Below are 15,842 nucleotides of genomic sequence, written 5' to 3'. Positions count from 1 at the left end.
TTAGTATAAAGTTATAGTGTTGATATACAGTTGACATTCAAATTTCTCGAATTGTTCCAGTAATGTCCATTATAGCTATTTTCAGTTTTTCCCCCCTCAATTCATTTAGTCCTCATATCTCTTCAATCTCCTTTAGCCTAGAATAATTCCTCCGCTTTTTGTGTGTTTATGTGTTTTGGTCTTTCCTGATATTAAAATATTTGAAGTGTCCAGGTCAGTTATTTTATAGAAGGTAGAATGTTATACAACTTAGGATGTGTCTGAAATTTTCTTCATGACTAAATACGGGTTAAGTATTTTTGATGAGAACACTAAATCATTAAGTCTTTTCCGGTGGGGCACAGCAAGAAGTGCGGGAGGTCCGTTTGTCCCATTATTGGCATGTTAAGTTTGATTCCTTGTTTAAAGTGGTGTCTGTCAGATTGCTTCACTGTGAAAGTTCATTCTTTCCCATTGTAAGGAAGAGGTAATCCACGGGGTGATGCTTTGAGACTGTGTGAATATCCTGTTCCCCAACTTTTACTCAGTGGTTTTGGTATTCTCTGATGATCACTGCTAGAACACATTACACTAGTGGCTGAAAATGATTTTCTAATGGACCATTCTTTCTCTGTTTGGTCACTGTAAGCCTTTGTAAGGAAGTATGTTCTCCAGTGTAGCCAGAGGGAATCCTTTAGTGTTGCTCTGTCACATCCCTATCAGTCCTTAAACATTTCCTTATTTCAGGCACAGCCCGATGATCCAGGCACATCTTTCACTTTCTCTGCCCCAGACTTTGAATCAGCCATTTGTCTAAAGAGTCAGAATTCTCTTTGATTCCTCTTCTTTCCCTCTCGCACATAACGAGTCTCTTGCTACTCATTTAAAGTTTGTATACTGAGTGCTACTATGTGCTAAGTGGCATGTGAGGAGCTTGATATGAAACGATGGACCGGACAGATAAGCTCCCATCTCTCATAGCATTTGCATTCTCAGGGGGAAGTCAGACATTATATAAATATATGCAATTACAAATTGTGGGAAGTGCCTTGACGGAAAATTAGGTGAGATGTAATTACAAGTCTGTCATGTAAAATGAAATGGCTCTTTATTTGTCCTTTCATTTGTATTTCTACCATCACCACACTTGAACAGAGAATTATTAGTCCCATGTGAATAAGTTGCAGTAGCTGCGTAAGTAGTTTCTTTGCCTAAAATCTCACTCCTTCCAATTGTCATCAGATTTTTTTTTCTATTCTCTATTAACATATTTCTTAGCACAGTTTTGCTGCCACAGGTGTCACTAAAAACTTATCAGGAAACAAAAATAAAAATAAAATTGTATCGATTTTTAAATCCTGAATCAAATTTGTTTTCTTTGTTCATGGACAGGTTCCCATATAATAACAATAATAATAATATATACATATATAATTATATATATTACATATTTCTGTGCACATTATAATAATGCACAGAGTACAATAATATATAGATAAGCCAGGCTGTTTGAAAATAGCCTGTATTCCCTGTGGATTATAATTTATGTTTGAAATTGGAGAAAAATTTGAAACTAACTTTACTTTTATATAAAAGGATTCTTTTGACTAGTTTTTGCAATTCTTGTCATTAAACTTTTCAAAGACAATGAAATTTTGAATTATCTAGAAAATCTCAAATAAAATCTCAAAAGGATAGATGGAGTTCTGTTTGAATATAAGCTTTTTATTCAGTGTGGAAATCCAAACACCGAGAAGGGTCGTGATGGAGTGTTAGAAATCATAGAGGATATGTAACTGGCAAACAGACTTGTTCATCAAATTCTGGGACATTAAAAATAGAAAGGTATTTGAAGATGTTAGAACTGCAAGCACAGTAATAAACCTAGGGAAATACTTATTCCCAGAGGTCTTGTAGTCTGAAAAATCCAGGATCGTTTAGACGGTACTGAGTAGAAATTTTATAACTTTCATTAATATAGGATTGTGTACCATAATATACAGAGAACCGTGTAGTGGCATTAGATGATATTTAAAGATATATCTCCCTTTAAACATTAAGGAAAAGAATATATGCACAGAAAACAGAATATCAAATCTCCCATTTGAGATCAGCTTTATTAAGGGCAGTCTTGCATTCTCTGCCAATCTGAAAATATACACATGGGCCACCACAGACACACACACACTCATATACACTCACCCTCACACACACACACACACACTCACACTGCCTTCTGAAGACTGCCGGGAAACAATGCCAGCTTGCAAACAAAATGAGAAAAGGCTGTTCTTTTCTAGTAAAGATTGTGGGTAAATATGAGAAGAAAAAAAAAAACAGTTTTAAAGAGCACTTGGTTCTACACCCAGAAATGGTATCTTCAGATGAAGGACCCATCCTCGGGCGTGTTATAGGTGAAAAGGCCTTGTGTGGGCTACGGAAGTATGAAAGCCTTATGGGCCCTGGGCACAGCTGGGTCTAACGGAGGAGCTGGCCTGGCTGCCAGGTGTTCTGCTGCATCTCTTAGTTCAATCAAGTCTCAGGCCAGTCCTGGAAGGGGACCACACAGGCACAGATACTGGGAAGCACAGTTCACTGGGCCATGTCTGGAGAGCAGCTCTCACCTTTGATTAGGACACAGTTTTGAGGTGGACGCATCAGCCTGTTTTCGCTAAGGCTCCTCTTTGTGGAGATGCCATGAGAGGCAAATCTGCTTTTCTGGTGTAATTGGGAAGGTAGATTTAGCAGCTGGCCCAGTGGGCTATCAGCTAGATTGACATTGGGTAATAATATTCCTTTGCTCCCTCACAGTTTCACTAGAGTTTATTTTTTGCAGTTCGTTCGTTTATTTATTTAATTATATTTACTTATTCATTTTCAGGAAAGTCAGGAAAACCTCAATAACCTGGGTGCTGGTGAGTCTGTGCACATCAATGTTGATTTTCAACCTCCTCTTTGTGTCTGGAATTGAAAACCCCAATAAGAACTCAGAGACAAGTGGTAGTGTCAGCACTGTTGACAGTAATAATAATGAAATTCCCAGACAAGACATTGTCTTCAGCTCGAATCCCACGTGCACTGTGTTTGCTGCCTTGCTGCACTACTTTCTCTTGGGGACATTCATGTGGACTGGGCTCAGTGCTGCTCAACTCTATTTCCTGCTGATTAGGACCATGAAGCCTCTTCCGCCACGATTCATTCTTTTCATCTCTTTAATCGGATGGGGTAAGCATTTGCTTCTCCACTTACTCGGGAATTTAATTTTGTTGAAATCATTTAGTTTACACAAACACCTATTGAAGGCCTAGTAGCACAAGGCCTGGAGGGAGGGGAGATGGAAAGTCCAGCCGTCGTACCTCACACCCTATGCAGGAGGCTGATGTGATCCAGACAGCTCTTCTAGGTACACCACGAGCTGACTTCGAGATGTTAATTTCCTTTAACATCTCTGTTAACTTGATTTGAGATTTAGACCACAAACAATGTTCTAGCTAGTTTAAAAGAAATGTTTCAAGTAAATCAGAGTGACTTTTTAAGAAAAATAATTTTAAAAGTTTATTAGGTTCCAGCAAAAGAGAATTGTTTTAGTGATATCTAAATTTAAATTTATTCAAGTGAAAGAGGAATTAGGCCATTTAAGACTGGAAGTTGTGGTAGGACTTACAAAGAAATCAGAAATAGTATAGGATTGTTACTTAGAGCCAATGTTAAAAGAGAAGTGGAAACACAGAAAAATTGTGTCCACTGTTGACCTACATCTGTAGACCGTTTACTACCTTGTCTACAGTGGAAAGAATAATGCATCCTGAAAAGGATCGGATGTATAATTCATTCCTCTTCTTTTATAATTAATCCCAGTCTTGGGTAAATTATTAATTCTGTGCCTCTCTTTATCACATAGGAGTCCCAGCTGTAGTGGTGGCTTTGACAGTGGGAATTATTTTTTCTCAGTACAAGGATGATCCAGAATGGGAGTTACACTACCGGCAGGAGCAGATGTGAGTTTATATGTTTAAAAATGTCCGTTTCTTTGATATAAGTGTGTAACTATTCAGCGGTGTTGAGTCCAAGTGTCACCGTACATATGCATCTCACTGTATAATTGTCATATTATAAGCACTTTAAATTCTCGAAGAACACATTCTATTTTAAGTATGGTGACATGAACATTTCCTTCAATAAATCCTTTTGCAAAGCAAGTCATTACCTTCTAAATTTACAAATCTGAACTTTCTTATATTAAATTTGTCTTCCTCTATTAAGTCTGAAAATCACTGACACAATAGGTGTGATCCGTAGTCGTCTAGATGATCCTTCCTCATCTAGAAAATGGGAAGAACTGAGTAATACACGCTCTGGGTTACTCTGAGAGGTCCAGCAAGTGTGAAAACATTTCCTAATTGAAGAGCACTGTCTACGTGTATGAGCCAAGACCATGTGGATACGATTATAATGAACATTTCATGGTGCTTTATCTCACATAGCCGATTCTCCCTGGGACTCCAGCATGGACAACCAACGGTCAGAAACGGAAGTACCTGACAATGATGTTCGCTTTTCACGTGGGGAGGGACAGAGGAAAGCCGGGCTGCACTCTTTCCATGTATATCTGCTACCAAAGGGCAACTGCTCTTCAATTTACTTCCCATCTCAGTTTATAATCCCACCATTCTTAGCCCCAGATTCCACCTGAGGGCCCAAACCACCTCAAATCAAAACAAACCCTTGGAAAAGTGCCAGTGCATCCGAGGGAAGGCCATGGGGTCGGGGTGTTTGCTTGCTTCCAGGGCTGACCCTGACCAACTGCAGAATAGGAGGCTGCCTGCCGGCTGGATTTTAGGAGCAAATACTCCAGGCACTATTTTCTCTGTTTAAGTAGGGTTAAATTCCTTTAATGAGTTTTAAAATTTTGATTTCACAGTTGGTGATTGGGGTCAGATGCAAATATCTCATGGAGAGGTAATTCACTTCAAGTCGCGTTAAGTTCTTGCCCTAACCCAGGCACAGAGCTCGACCTACTGCTCTAAGAGCCTGCAGGAGAAGGAAACTGCTGTGTGTTTATTCACACGAGCTGTAAATGAGCGAGTGCAGTGTTGGGTGCTAGGGAAGACGGAGATGACTGAGAACAGCAGAGCCTGGGAGGAGAGGAAAGCTGTGTAACAGGAAGACCTGCCTCATCCTGGAGCCTTCTCCCCCTTCCACGCCACACACAGCCTTGGGGGCGCATTTCTTCAGGATACGTTTGGAAAGAGGAGGGATCATCTTTGGTTTTCCTGAGTTATCTTCCCAGCAGTGGTGCCTCTATATCCCACGTTTCCTCCACTGCTCCCAGCTCTGCCAGTTGTACCTGAAACCCCTGATCAGTTCCCCCGGCCCACTGCCCTCTCTGCAAGGACCCAGTTAAGGGGTGACTGCGGGGAGGCCACACTCCTCTTCTATGCTCTGTCCTCTGATTCTCTGTGCCGCCGTCATATAGGCTGTGTCAGACTTTCCTGAAGGGTTGCAGTAATCGTGGGAAATTACAGCGCATGAGGGGGAACATTTTTACATGTGTGCTGTATATGCTAAAGCTGTCTTCATGGTATGCTTCATGACAAAATCACCAAGGAGTTAAGCACTTCACCTGAGGTCCACCTATGATGCTCTCCAGACCTCAGGACATAGCTGTTTGTCAGATCAGCCTCCACCATGCGACTCTCCAATCTCAAGTCTAGAAATCCCACTCCATACCTACAAGGGTCAGTCTCATCATAGGAGCCATCCCTCTCTTTGGCTGTCTGTTTCTCGAAATCTGAGTTATTAAATTCAGAATAACAAAGGGAGAGGCTATCGTGAGAACACATCCAGCATGACTATCTCTGCAAGTAATGCACACATATACCACGCACACATATACCACACTGCACACACACACACCACACACATATATACCACACACACACCATACACACATATCCCACACACCACACACACACACACACACAGAGGTCTATCGTACAAATAGCAGTTCTCAGAAATTGTATCATCTAAAGTTTAAACAACTCAAGACACACACAGATAAGGATAAATATTTATCTAATTGTTTCATAATTTGCAAGTCTGCCTTTATCCAGTAGAGTTAGATTGTTCATTTCCTTTCTCTGTTCTTCCTTCTCCTTTTAAACTGTTACTCCAGCTTATGCCTGGATAGGAAACGTGTCCATATTTTTCATTGAAAACATTTGATGGCCACTTGCTTAGCCACCAAAGAAGCTTCCAGAGATTTGAAATTATTCTCAGCAGGCTTTCACTAAATTCTTAGCCAAGCGCCCTCCTACTTCTTCTGTGTAGGGGATTTTGAGATGGAGGAGGGCAGGAGGGTTGTCCTCTAGTCACAGGTGAAAGCAAAGGGAAGCCAGAAGTCCTAAAGACAAACTTGCTCGCACTCACCATTTTATCTAAGGATGGGCCTTTCCTATCTGTCAAGGGGTTGGAGGCAATCTTTTTCATTTTTTAACTCATTGCAGAGACTTGAACATCATCCCAGTTTCCTTCTAGTCATTCACGTTAGAAATATTATTTCTAGGGGCCAGCTCCATGGCCGAGTGCTTAAGTTCGTGCTCTGCTGTGGTGGCCCAGGGTTCGGATCCTGGGCACGGACATGGCACCGCTCGTCAGGCCACATTGAGGTGGTGTCCCACATCCCACAACTAGAAGGGTCTGCAACTAAGATATACAACTATGTACGGGGGGGTTTGAGGAGATAAAGCAGAGAGAAAAAAAAGAAATATTATTTCTAATAATTTAAATCCTAACAACATTCCAAAGCAAAACAACTTTGACGCATAACAATGGTGTTCTACCTGCAGGGAAAGAAACATACATTCATTGAATGCCATAGATGTGCCAGGGCTTCTCACGTTATTTTATTAATACGCAAATGCCTACCTGACCTCTCCCCTTGACTATCTAATAGAACATCTCCTGGTCTTCCCTCCTAAACCTGCTCTTGTCATCATCTTCCCCACCTCAGTGGAAGATAATTCCATCCTTCCAGCTACTCAAGCCAAAGACTTTGGAGTCACCCTTAATTCTTCTACTTCTCACATCCGACCTAGCAATAAATCCTTTTGTTTTACTTTTAAATATACCACGAATCAGACTGTTTCTTAACACCTCCTCCCCTGGTCCAAGCCCCAGATTATGGCGATAGAATCCCAGCTGATTTCCTGCTTTTGCCTCTGCTCTTGCTTATCACTGCATCGAGCTAGAGTGAGACTTTTAACACTCAAGTCAGATCATGTCAGGTTTCTCCTCGCCGGCTGAGAGGACATACAATCACCTATAAAGCCCCGATATAATTTGCCTCTTTTCACTGATCTCATCTCCTTACTCGGTTCTAGCCACACTGCCGTCTTTGCTGTTCCCTAAGCTCTCAACTCAGGGCCTTTGCACTTGCTGTTCCCTCTGTCTGGAACACTCTTCCCCTTCATGTCCTTCACATATTTGCTCAAATATCACTTTTTTCCATGAGGCTCTTCTTGACCACTCTGTTTAAAATGAAACTGCCCCATGCGTACACACACACGTACACACACCCAGGTACATATACATTTCATCACGATACCTGCCCTCATTACCTGCTTCATTTCTCTCCACAGCACTTGTCACCACCTGACATACAGTATATTTCATTTATTTGTTAGTTTTCTCCGTGTCTCTGCACTAGAATGAATTCACTAAAGAAGAGATTTTTGTTTTGCTGTTCACTGCTAGTATCTTGGTATCTAGGATAGCGTCTGGCACATAGCGTGTACTCTGTAATACTTATTAACCAAGTGAATTAATTCTTACAACAATGCCAGGAGTTGAATACTACATCTCACAGATGAAAAAAACACCACGAAAGCCACCACTACCAAGAGCAAACACAACCCCGCAAAACGGATGCAAAGAGGCTGAACAACTATCCAAATACTTTTTAAAATTCCCATTAATAAGAGACTGTTTAAATAATTTATGGTATAACAAAATACTGGAATAATATGCAGCTGTAAAAAATACTGAAGACAATCTTTATATTCTGATATGGAATGATCTCCACAATATGTTGTTGAGTAAGGTATAGACATATCATATGTTATCACTCGTTTAAAAATCAGGAAAAAACCCTACATTCACTGGTGTATGCATAGCCTAATCTGGAAGAATACACAAGAAACACGATTACCATTGGAGACAGGAATGAGATGACTAGGGGTAGTTGTATGAGGGATCTTTTCTCTCCACGATGATTTGTACCTTGTAAAATTTGAGCCATCTGGATGTGTTACATAAAATAAAATATTAAACTATTTTTACATATTTTAAATACATAAATACATAAAATACAACATTAAAATAAAATAAATAAAATATCAAAAATAAAACAATCACTTGCTTAAAGTCAGGCACCTAGTAAGTGACAGTGACATTTAAATTCAGGACTGCCTGACTCAGAAACTGTGTTCTTTCCACTAGCCTACAATGCCCCATAGAGGAATATGGCAGAACCAATACATTCCATTTTTCTACTGGGTTGAATTCTTGAAAGTCGTCTCAAATATATAGAATGCAAAGGGATACTGACTTTTAGCAGGTCCTTCACTCGAGTGAATGTCAGTAATGTTAATGGCGTAGAGCACTAGTATCACGCCTCTCTTAGTCTGCTGAAATCATTTCTTTCCTCTCCATAGCTGCTGGCTAGCAGTCCCAGAAAGCACTGGTTTGCTAGCAAGTCCATTGCTGTGGGCGTTCATTGTACCTGTGACCATTATCCTCATCAGCAACATTGTTATATTTGTTATCATTGTGGTCAAAGTGCTGTGGAAGAACAACCAGAATCTGACAAGGTGAGATGCCCAGCGACTGGGGGCCGCCAGGCGGGACTTGTCTAATGCGTCAGACCGCACTGTAGTGCGTCCGCAGCTCCTAGAAGAGTGCTCAGGCTCCGGGATGGTGGCAAGGATACGTGGTTTGCAGGACAGATTTTCTCTCAAACTTTGTCTCAGAAGGCGGATCTTCTCTTCCTCCAACACCAACGCTACACTGTGGGTCTCCTGCATTACATAGCACACGTTTGTGCTCTATGAGAGCAGCTGAAAACTAAACCCAAAAACTTCAAGAAAAAAAATGTTTCCTCCCAATCCCAAATACTGAAGAAACCAGATTTGAATAATTAGGGAAATGAGACGGCTGTGAGGAGATGCTGGTGACTGTATTTTCATTTTAGAAACTAGTAGCTTTCAATTTTTTTAATTAGCTGCAAAAGTATAAAAATTGAGAGATTTCACTTAAAAATTGTATTTTCTCCTGAAAAAAGTCGGATTGTCTGGCAACACTGAGCCCACATTCCTTACAGATGGGGTGTGTGCTGTCTGGTTCATCAGTTCCAATGTGGACTGCTCCTCTCCTTTCCATAACTTTTCTGACCCCAACAAGCATTGTCATTGTCATCCCTGGTACACAGAGAGAGCTCTCAGTTGGAGAGACAAAGAAAGAAACTATTAAACATACACACACACATGCACACCCCCCCCATCTCCCACAGCACAGATTGTCTAGAATACAGTGTTAAGGAAGCTATGAGTTCAGGGTTAGTTCTAGAAGGTTCTGCTTAACCCAAGTAGATTTACTATCAGCACATCTATGAGCTTTCTTGGTCGCCAAATGGATCCTTTGGGTATGAACAGATGAGTGAAAACAACCATCCTTAGTTAGTGGGAATATAACCTTAAATACGTACTTTACTGATTAAGAGTAAGTACTATCTTTCCTATATGAATGATAGTCCATATTGAAGGGAAATATGTGGAAAAGACTATCACCGATAATCATTCAAACCTATGTTTTATTAGCAACACAGAAAAACCTTGGCGAAATCTTCTTAGCCTAGTTGCAAATTAGGTTATATTTCCTTTACACAAAACAGTATCATTTTGGCCACAGACATTAGACAAATTTGTATTTCTAAGTTTTTGTTGATAGTTCATGGTTCTGAAATTGGCTGTTACAGTGAAGAATAGGTTATAATTTAGTTGTTTAACAAATTATCTTCCATGTATCAGTTAGCTTTTGCTACATAAGAAATCATCCCCAAATTTAAAGGATTAGAATGACAAATATTCATTATTGGTCATATGTTTGAGTGTTGGTCTGGTGGTTGTTCTGATCTTGGCTGGCTTGAACGCAAATGGATAACCTAGGATGACTCACTTTCATGCCCGGTGGTTGGTGGTTGGTGGTTGGTGGTTGGTTAGTCTTGAGTGGGAGCTGCTGAGTTGGGAAAGCTCATCTCTGCTCCATCTGATCTCTCACCTGGCCATTAGACTAGTCCAGGCTTCTTAACATAGTGGTTTCAGGGTTCCAAGGAGCAATAAGAGAAGGCAAGCTCTAATGAGCGAAATGCTTTCAAGCCTGTTTGTAGAGCAATTGCTGATGTTCCATTGGTCAAAGTAAGCCATGTGGCCAAGCCCAGATTCCAGGGATATGGACTTAGCATGAGAGGGAAGAAGCTAACTCTGCGCTTTCATAACTTTTCATTCTCATATCAACCTATGACGTGAGAAGGTCCCAGATGCCCCCAAAAAGAAATTTCTCAATGGCTGATCCAGTAGTAATAATCACTAGAATAAAATTTCGTTCAAAGAAAAAGTCAATTGTTTGTGAAATTTGCCTGCAATAGTATTTAAAGGACTGTTTATGCCTGAGCTTTTAAGCACATATCACTACATTTCTTAATAAAGCTTGCTAAATCAGATTTTATTCAGCGACATACGTCTAGCATTGTTTTTCCGCCTGAAGCATAATATCGTTAAATGAACAGCATATATGGCAGCTAAATATGTATTCTCAAGGGAAGGGTAACATTGATCCTAACATATAAGAACCTGAATGAACTCTATTTTCTTTCTTGCTTTCTCTCACCTAGCACGAAAAAGTCTTCATCCCTAAAGAAGATTCTGAGCACATTATCTATTGCAGTTGTTTTGGGAATTACCTGGATTCTGTCATACCTCATGCTAATTGAAGATGATGACATCAGGATCATCTTCAGCTACATATTCTGCCTTTTCAACACTACTCAGGTATGGTGTGCATTCGTCTGAAAGGAGCAGATCATGCAGGGGTGGCAATGATACCACCCTGGATCAAAGTCTTCACCCTTTAAAACTCCCTGAAGGTCATTGCTTAGTTACCTTCAGGAGACTCTGTTGTTAATACACTTTGAGGGAAGAGGAAGGAAAACTCTTTACCACTTACCGACTAAGTCCTTTCCTGGACTGCAGTTCATAGAATATAACTGCAATAGAGTCAGGCCACGTTCGTCCCTCTTCTCTGAGCAGAAGAGATTTTGTCAAGCAACTGGCTTTGGAAGCAGCTCCTTTCCTTCTCCCCCATGCAACAGGGTCGTGGCAGCTCCTCCCCATGGCCAGTGTGAGCACTGCTGCAGTATTGCTGGAACAGGGACCCCTGCCAGGGGGGCTGACATTTTTCTTTCTTCTTTCAAAATTTTATAAGATTATTTATATTATCTTTTTAAAAAAACTTCATTGAGGAATAGTTGACAAATAGAATTGTATAAAGTGTGCAGTGTGATGATTTGATAAACACATACATTGTGGAATGATTACCAAGATCAGAATAACTAACACATCCATCACCTCACGTAGTTAACTTTATTTTGTGGTGAGAACGCTTAATAGCAGTTTTCAAGTATATGATACCATATTATTAACTACAGTTGCCATGCGTTCCATTAGACCCTCAACTTATTCTTCATATAACAGAAAATTTGTACCCTTCGACCTACATTATCCCATTTACCTCTCCCCCAGCCCCTGGCAACCACCATTCTATTCTCTGTTTCTATGAAATTGAATTCTTTCCCCTAAGATTTCACATATAAGTGATACCATATGGTACTTATCTTTCTCTGTCTGGCTTATGTCACTTAGCATAATGCCCTCCAGGTTCATCCATTTTGTCACAAATCACAGGGTTTGCTTCTTCTTTATGGCTGAATAATATTTGTGTGTGTGTGTGTGTGTACACACCACATATTTTTCTTTTTTCATTTGTCTGTCGAAGGACATTTAGCTTGTTTCTGTATCTTGGCTATTGTGAATAATGCTGCAATGAACAGGGATGTGTAGATATCTCTTTGAGATACTGATTTCAATTCCTACAGATATACACCCAGGAGTGGGATTGATGGATTGTATGGTAGTTCAATTTTTAAGTGTTTGAGAAACCACGATTCTGTTTTCCATAATGACTGTGCCAATTTCCAGTCTCACCAGTGGTATATAAGGGTTCCCTTTTCTCCACATCCTCACCAATATTTTTTGTCTCCTTTTTTCTCAATTATTTTATTAAGGGGATAATAGTTTATAACATTGCATAATTTCAGGTATACATTATTATCAGTTTCTGTATAGACTGCATTGTGCTCATGACTAATAGTCTAATTTTTATCTGTCACCATATATATGTGCCCTTGTACTCCTTTTGCCCACCCCTCAACCCCCTTCCCCTCTGGTAACAACTAATCTGTTTTCTTTATCCATGTGTTTATCTTCTACATATGAGTGAAATCATGCATTGTCTTTCTCTGTCTGGCTTGTTTCACTTAACATAATACGCTCAAGGTTTATCCATAGTGTTGCAAATGGCACGATTTTGTCATTTTTATGGCTGAGTAGTATTCCAGTGTGTGTGTGTGTGTGTGTGTGTACATATATACACACCACATCTTCTTTATCCACTCATCAGTTGATGGGCACTTGGACTGCTTCCATGTCTTCTTTTTATCTCTTTTTGATAATAGCCATCCTAACAGGTGTGAGGTGATATCTCACACCTGTTATTGTGGTTTTGATTTGCATTTCCCAGATGATTAATGATGTTGAGCACCTTTTCATGTATGTATTGGCCATTTGTATGTCTTCTTTTGAAAAATGTCCACTGAGGTTCTTTACCCATTTTTTTGTTGGATTATTTGATTTTTTGTTATGGAGTTGTATGAGTTCCTGATATATTTTGGATATTAACTCCTTATCAGATATATGGCTTGTGCATATTTTCTCTCATTCTGTAGGTTGCCTTTTCAATTTATTGTTTCCTTTGCTATGCAGGAGCTCTTTAGTTTGACGTAGTTCTGTTTGTTTATTTTGTCTTTTGCCTGTGCTTTTGGTGTCTTATCCAAGAAACCATTGCCAACACCAATGTCAAGGATCTTTTTCCTTATGTTTTCTTCTGGGAGTTTTATGGTTTCAGGTCTTACTCTTTGATTCATTTCAAGTTAATTTTGTGAGAGGTGTAAGACAGGGGTCCAGTTTCAATCTTTTGCATGTGGATATACAGTTAGTTTTCCCAAAAACATTTACTGAAGAGACTGTCTTTCCCCATTGTGTGTTCTTGCTGCCCTTGTCAAAATTAGTTGACAGTATATACATGGGTTTATGTCTGGGCTCTCTATTCTGTTCCACTTGTCTATGTGCCTGTTTTTATGCCAGTACCATACTGTTTGGATTACATACTTTATCTTGAAATCAGGAAGTGTAATGCCTCCAGCTTTGTTCTTTCTTAGGATTGGCTATTCAGGGTCTTTTGTAGTTCCATACAAATTTTAGGATAGTTTTTCCTATATCTGTGAAAAATGCCATTGGAGTTTTGATAGAGATTGCACTGAGTCTCTAGATTGCTTTGAGTAGTATGGACATTTTCACAATATTAATTTTTCCAATATAAGAGCATGAGATATCTATTTACTTGTGTCTTCTTCAATCTCTTTCATCAATGTTATATAGTTTTCAGTGTACAAGTTCTTCACCTCCTTGGTTAAATTTATTTCTAAGTTTTTATTGTTTTTGATGCTATTGTAAACGGGATTGATTTCTTAATGTCTCTTTCAGATAGTTTGTAGTTAGTGTACAGAAATGGAACTGATTTCTGTATTTTTTTTTTATCCTGCAACTTTCCTGAATTCATTTATTAGTTCTGTTTTTTTGGTGGCATCTTTTAGGCTTTCTATATATAAGATCACATCATCTGCAAACAGAGATAATTTGACTTCTTTCTTTTTGATTTGGATGCCCTTATTTATTTTTCTTGCCTAATTGCTCTGGCTAGGACTCACAGTACTATGTTAAAATAGAAGTGGCAAGAGTGTGCACCTTTGTCTTGTTCTTGTTTTAGAGGAAAGGCTTTTAACTTTTCACCATTGAGTCTAATAACAGTTGTGGGTTTGTCATATGTGGTCTTTGTTGTGTTGAGAAATATGCCTTCTATGCATAATTTGTTGAGAGTTTTTCTCACGAACAGATGTTGCGTTTTGTCAAATGCTTTTCCTACATCTATTGAAATGATCATGATTTTTACCCTTCTTTCTGTTAATGTGGTGATTCACATTTATTGATTTGCATATGCTGAACCATTCTTGCTCCCAGGGATGAATCCCACTGGATCATGGTGTATGATCCTTTTAGTGTATTGTTGAATTCAGTTCGCTAATATTTTGTTGAGGATTTTTGCATCTATGTTCATCAGGGATATCGGCCTGCAATTTTCTTTTCTTGTGGTGTCTTTGTCTGGCTTCAGTAAATGTTATTCTCCTAAAATGAATTTGGAAGCTTTCCTTCCTTTTCAGTTTTTTGGAAGAGTTTGAGAAGGATTGGTCTCTCTTTTACTAGCACAGCAGGTCAGTGGTTACAAGGTGAGCACAGCAAGTCGGTGGTCAGTAGGTCAGTGGTCATGAGATGAGTTAAAGCAGGTTGGTATTTAATCCTTAGTTTCTGGGAAGAAATGCTTATCCTTAAAGAAATTTTGATATAGGGGAGGCAACATCCCTATCTTTAAGGGCATCATTCTTGGCTTTGGGACATTGTAAATGTTTAAAGCAGATGTACAATGCATGCTCAACAAACCACATCAGAGCTTTCTGGAAAAACAAGGTCAGGCCAAATTAGTTTTAAACCAAATGGCTTCCTCATATATTCCAACATACATTGTTGTTTTTTGTTTATTCATCATCACAAAGGATATTAATAAAGAATTAACAGGGGCCTCTTAGATGCTATAACACACTTTACAATATCTTTTCATTACAGTTACAAGTAAAAGGCAGTGTAGCATATTGGATAAAGGAGTTTTGGAGCCAAACGTATGAGTTCAACTCCAGACTCTACTGATTGCTGGTTGGATAATCTTAGGCAAGTTACTTGGTTTATCTGAGCTATAGTTTCCTCATCTGTTACTCTTATTCTATAGGGTTGATGTTAGGATAAATGAGAAGGATTAGAGTCAGCCCCAGTGGCCTAGTGGTTAAGTTTGGCATGCTCTGCTTCAGCAGCCAGGGTTTAGTTCCTGGGCGCAGAGCCACACCACTCATCTGTCAGTGGCTGTGCTGCAGTGGTGGCTCACATAAAAAGAAAAAAGGAATATTGGCAACTGATGTTAGCTCAGGGTGAATCTTCCTCAGCAAAAAAATAAAATCAAAATAAATGAGAAGGATTAAATGATGGAGATTAAATGAAAAACAAGTACCTGATTTCAATAAGTTGTATTTTTTTATGTTAAAAATGTATAGAAAATAGTACACAGTCTTTTGTGTGTTGATTCCTCATGCACATCTGGTCTTCCTATGTAAAGTACAGAAAAGCAATGAATAGGAGTTCTTAAAAAATTTTTTTTGTCTTTAAATGCACTAAATTTCTAATTTTGTTACTAAAACTCCAAGAAATGTAGAATCATAGGATGTTAGAACTGGAAGAAGAATTAGGTAACCCATAGTCAATCTGCCCCTTTAGAAAATTGAAGATAAGAGATGTTAGGAGAAGAGCAAA

General features: G+C 39.3%; 1 protein-coding gene across 1 annotated transcript in view; it reads left to right on the top strand.

Moving 5' to 3' along the window:
* ADGRG7 (adhesion G protein-coupled receptor G7) overlaps positions 1-15,842 on the top strand; it is a 58,417-nt gene that overhangs the window by 37,982 nt on the left and 4,593 nt on the right. Inside the window, exons 12-15 of the mRNA XM_001502146.4 lie at positions 2,861-3,204; positions 3,881-3,977; positions 8,694-8,849; positions 10,928-11,084. Coding sequence (XP_001502196.1) covers positions 2,861-3,204; positions 3,881-3,977; positions 8,694-8,849; positions 10,928-11,084 — 754 coding nt within the window. The remainder of the gene's footprint in view (positions 1-2,860; positions 3,205-3,880; positions 3,978-8,693; positions 8,850-10,927; positions 11,085-15,842) is intronic.

Source organism: Equus caballus, chromosome 19, assembly GCF_041296265.1.
Source record: "Equus caballus isolate H_3958 breed thoroughbred chromosome 19, TB-T2T, whole genome shotgun sequence".
NCBI lineage: Eukaryota > Metazoa > Chordata > Mammalia > Perissodactyla > Equidae > Equus > Equus caballus.
Note: the sequence above shows the minus strand (reverse complement) of the source record. Positions and strands in the feature narration are given on the sequence as shown.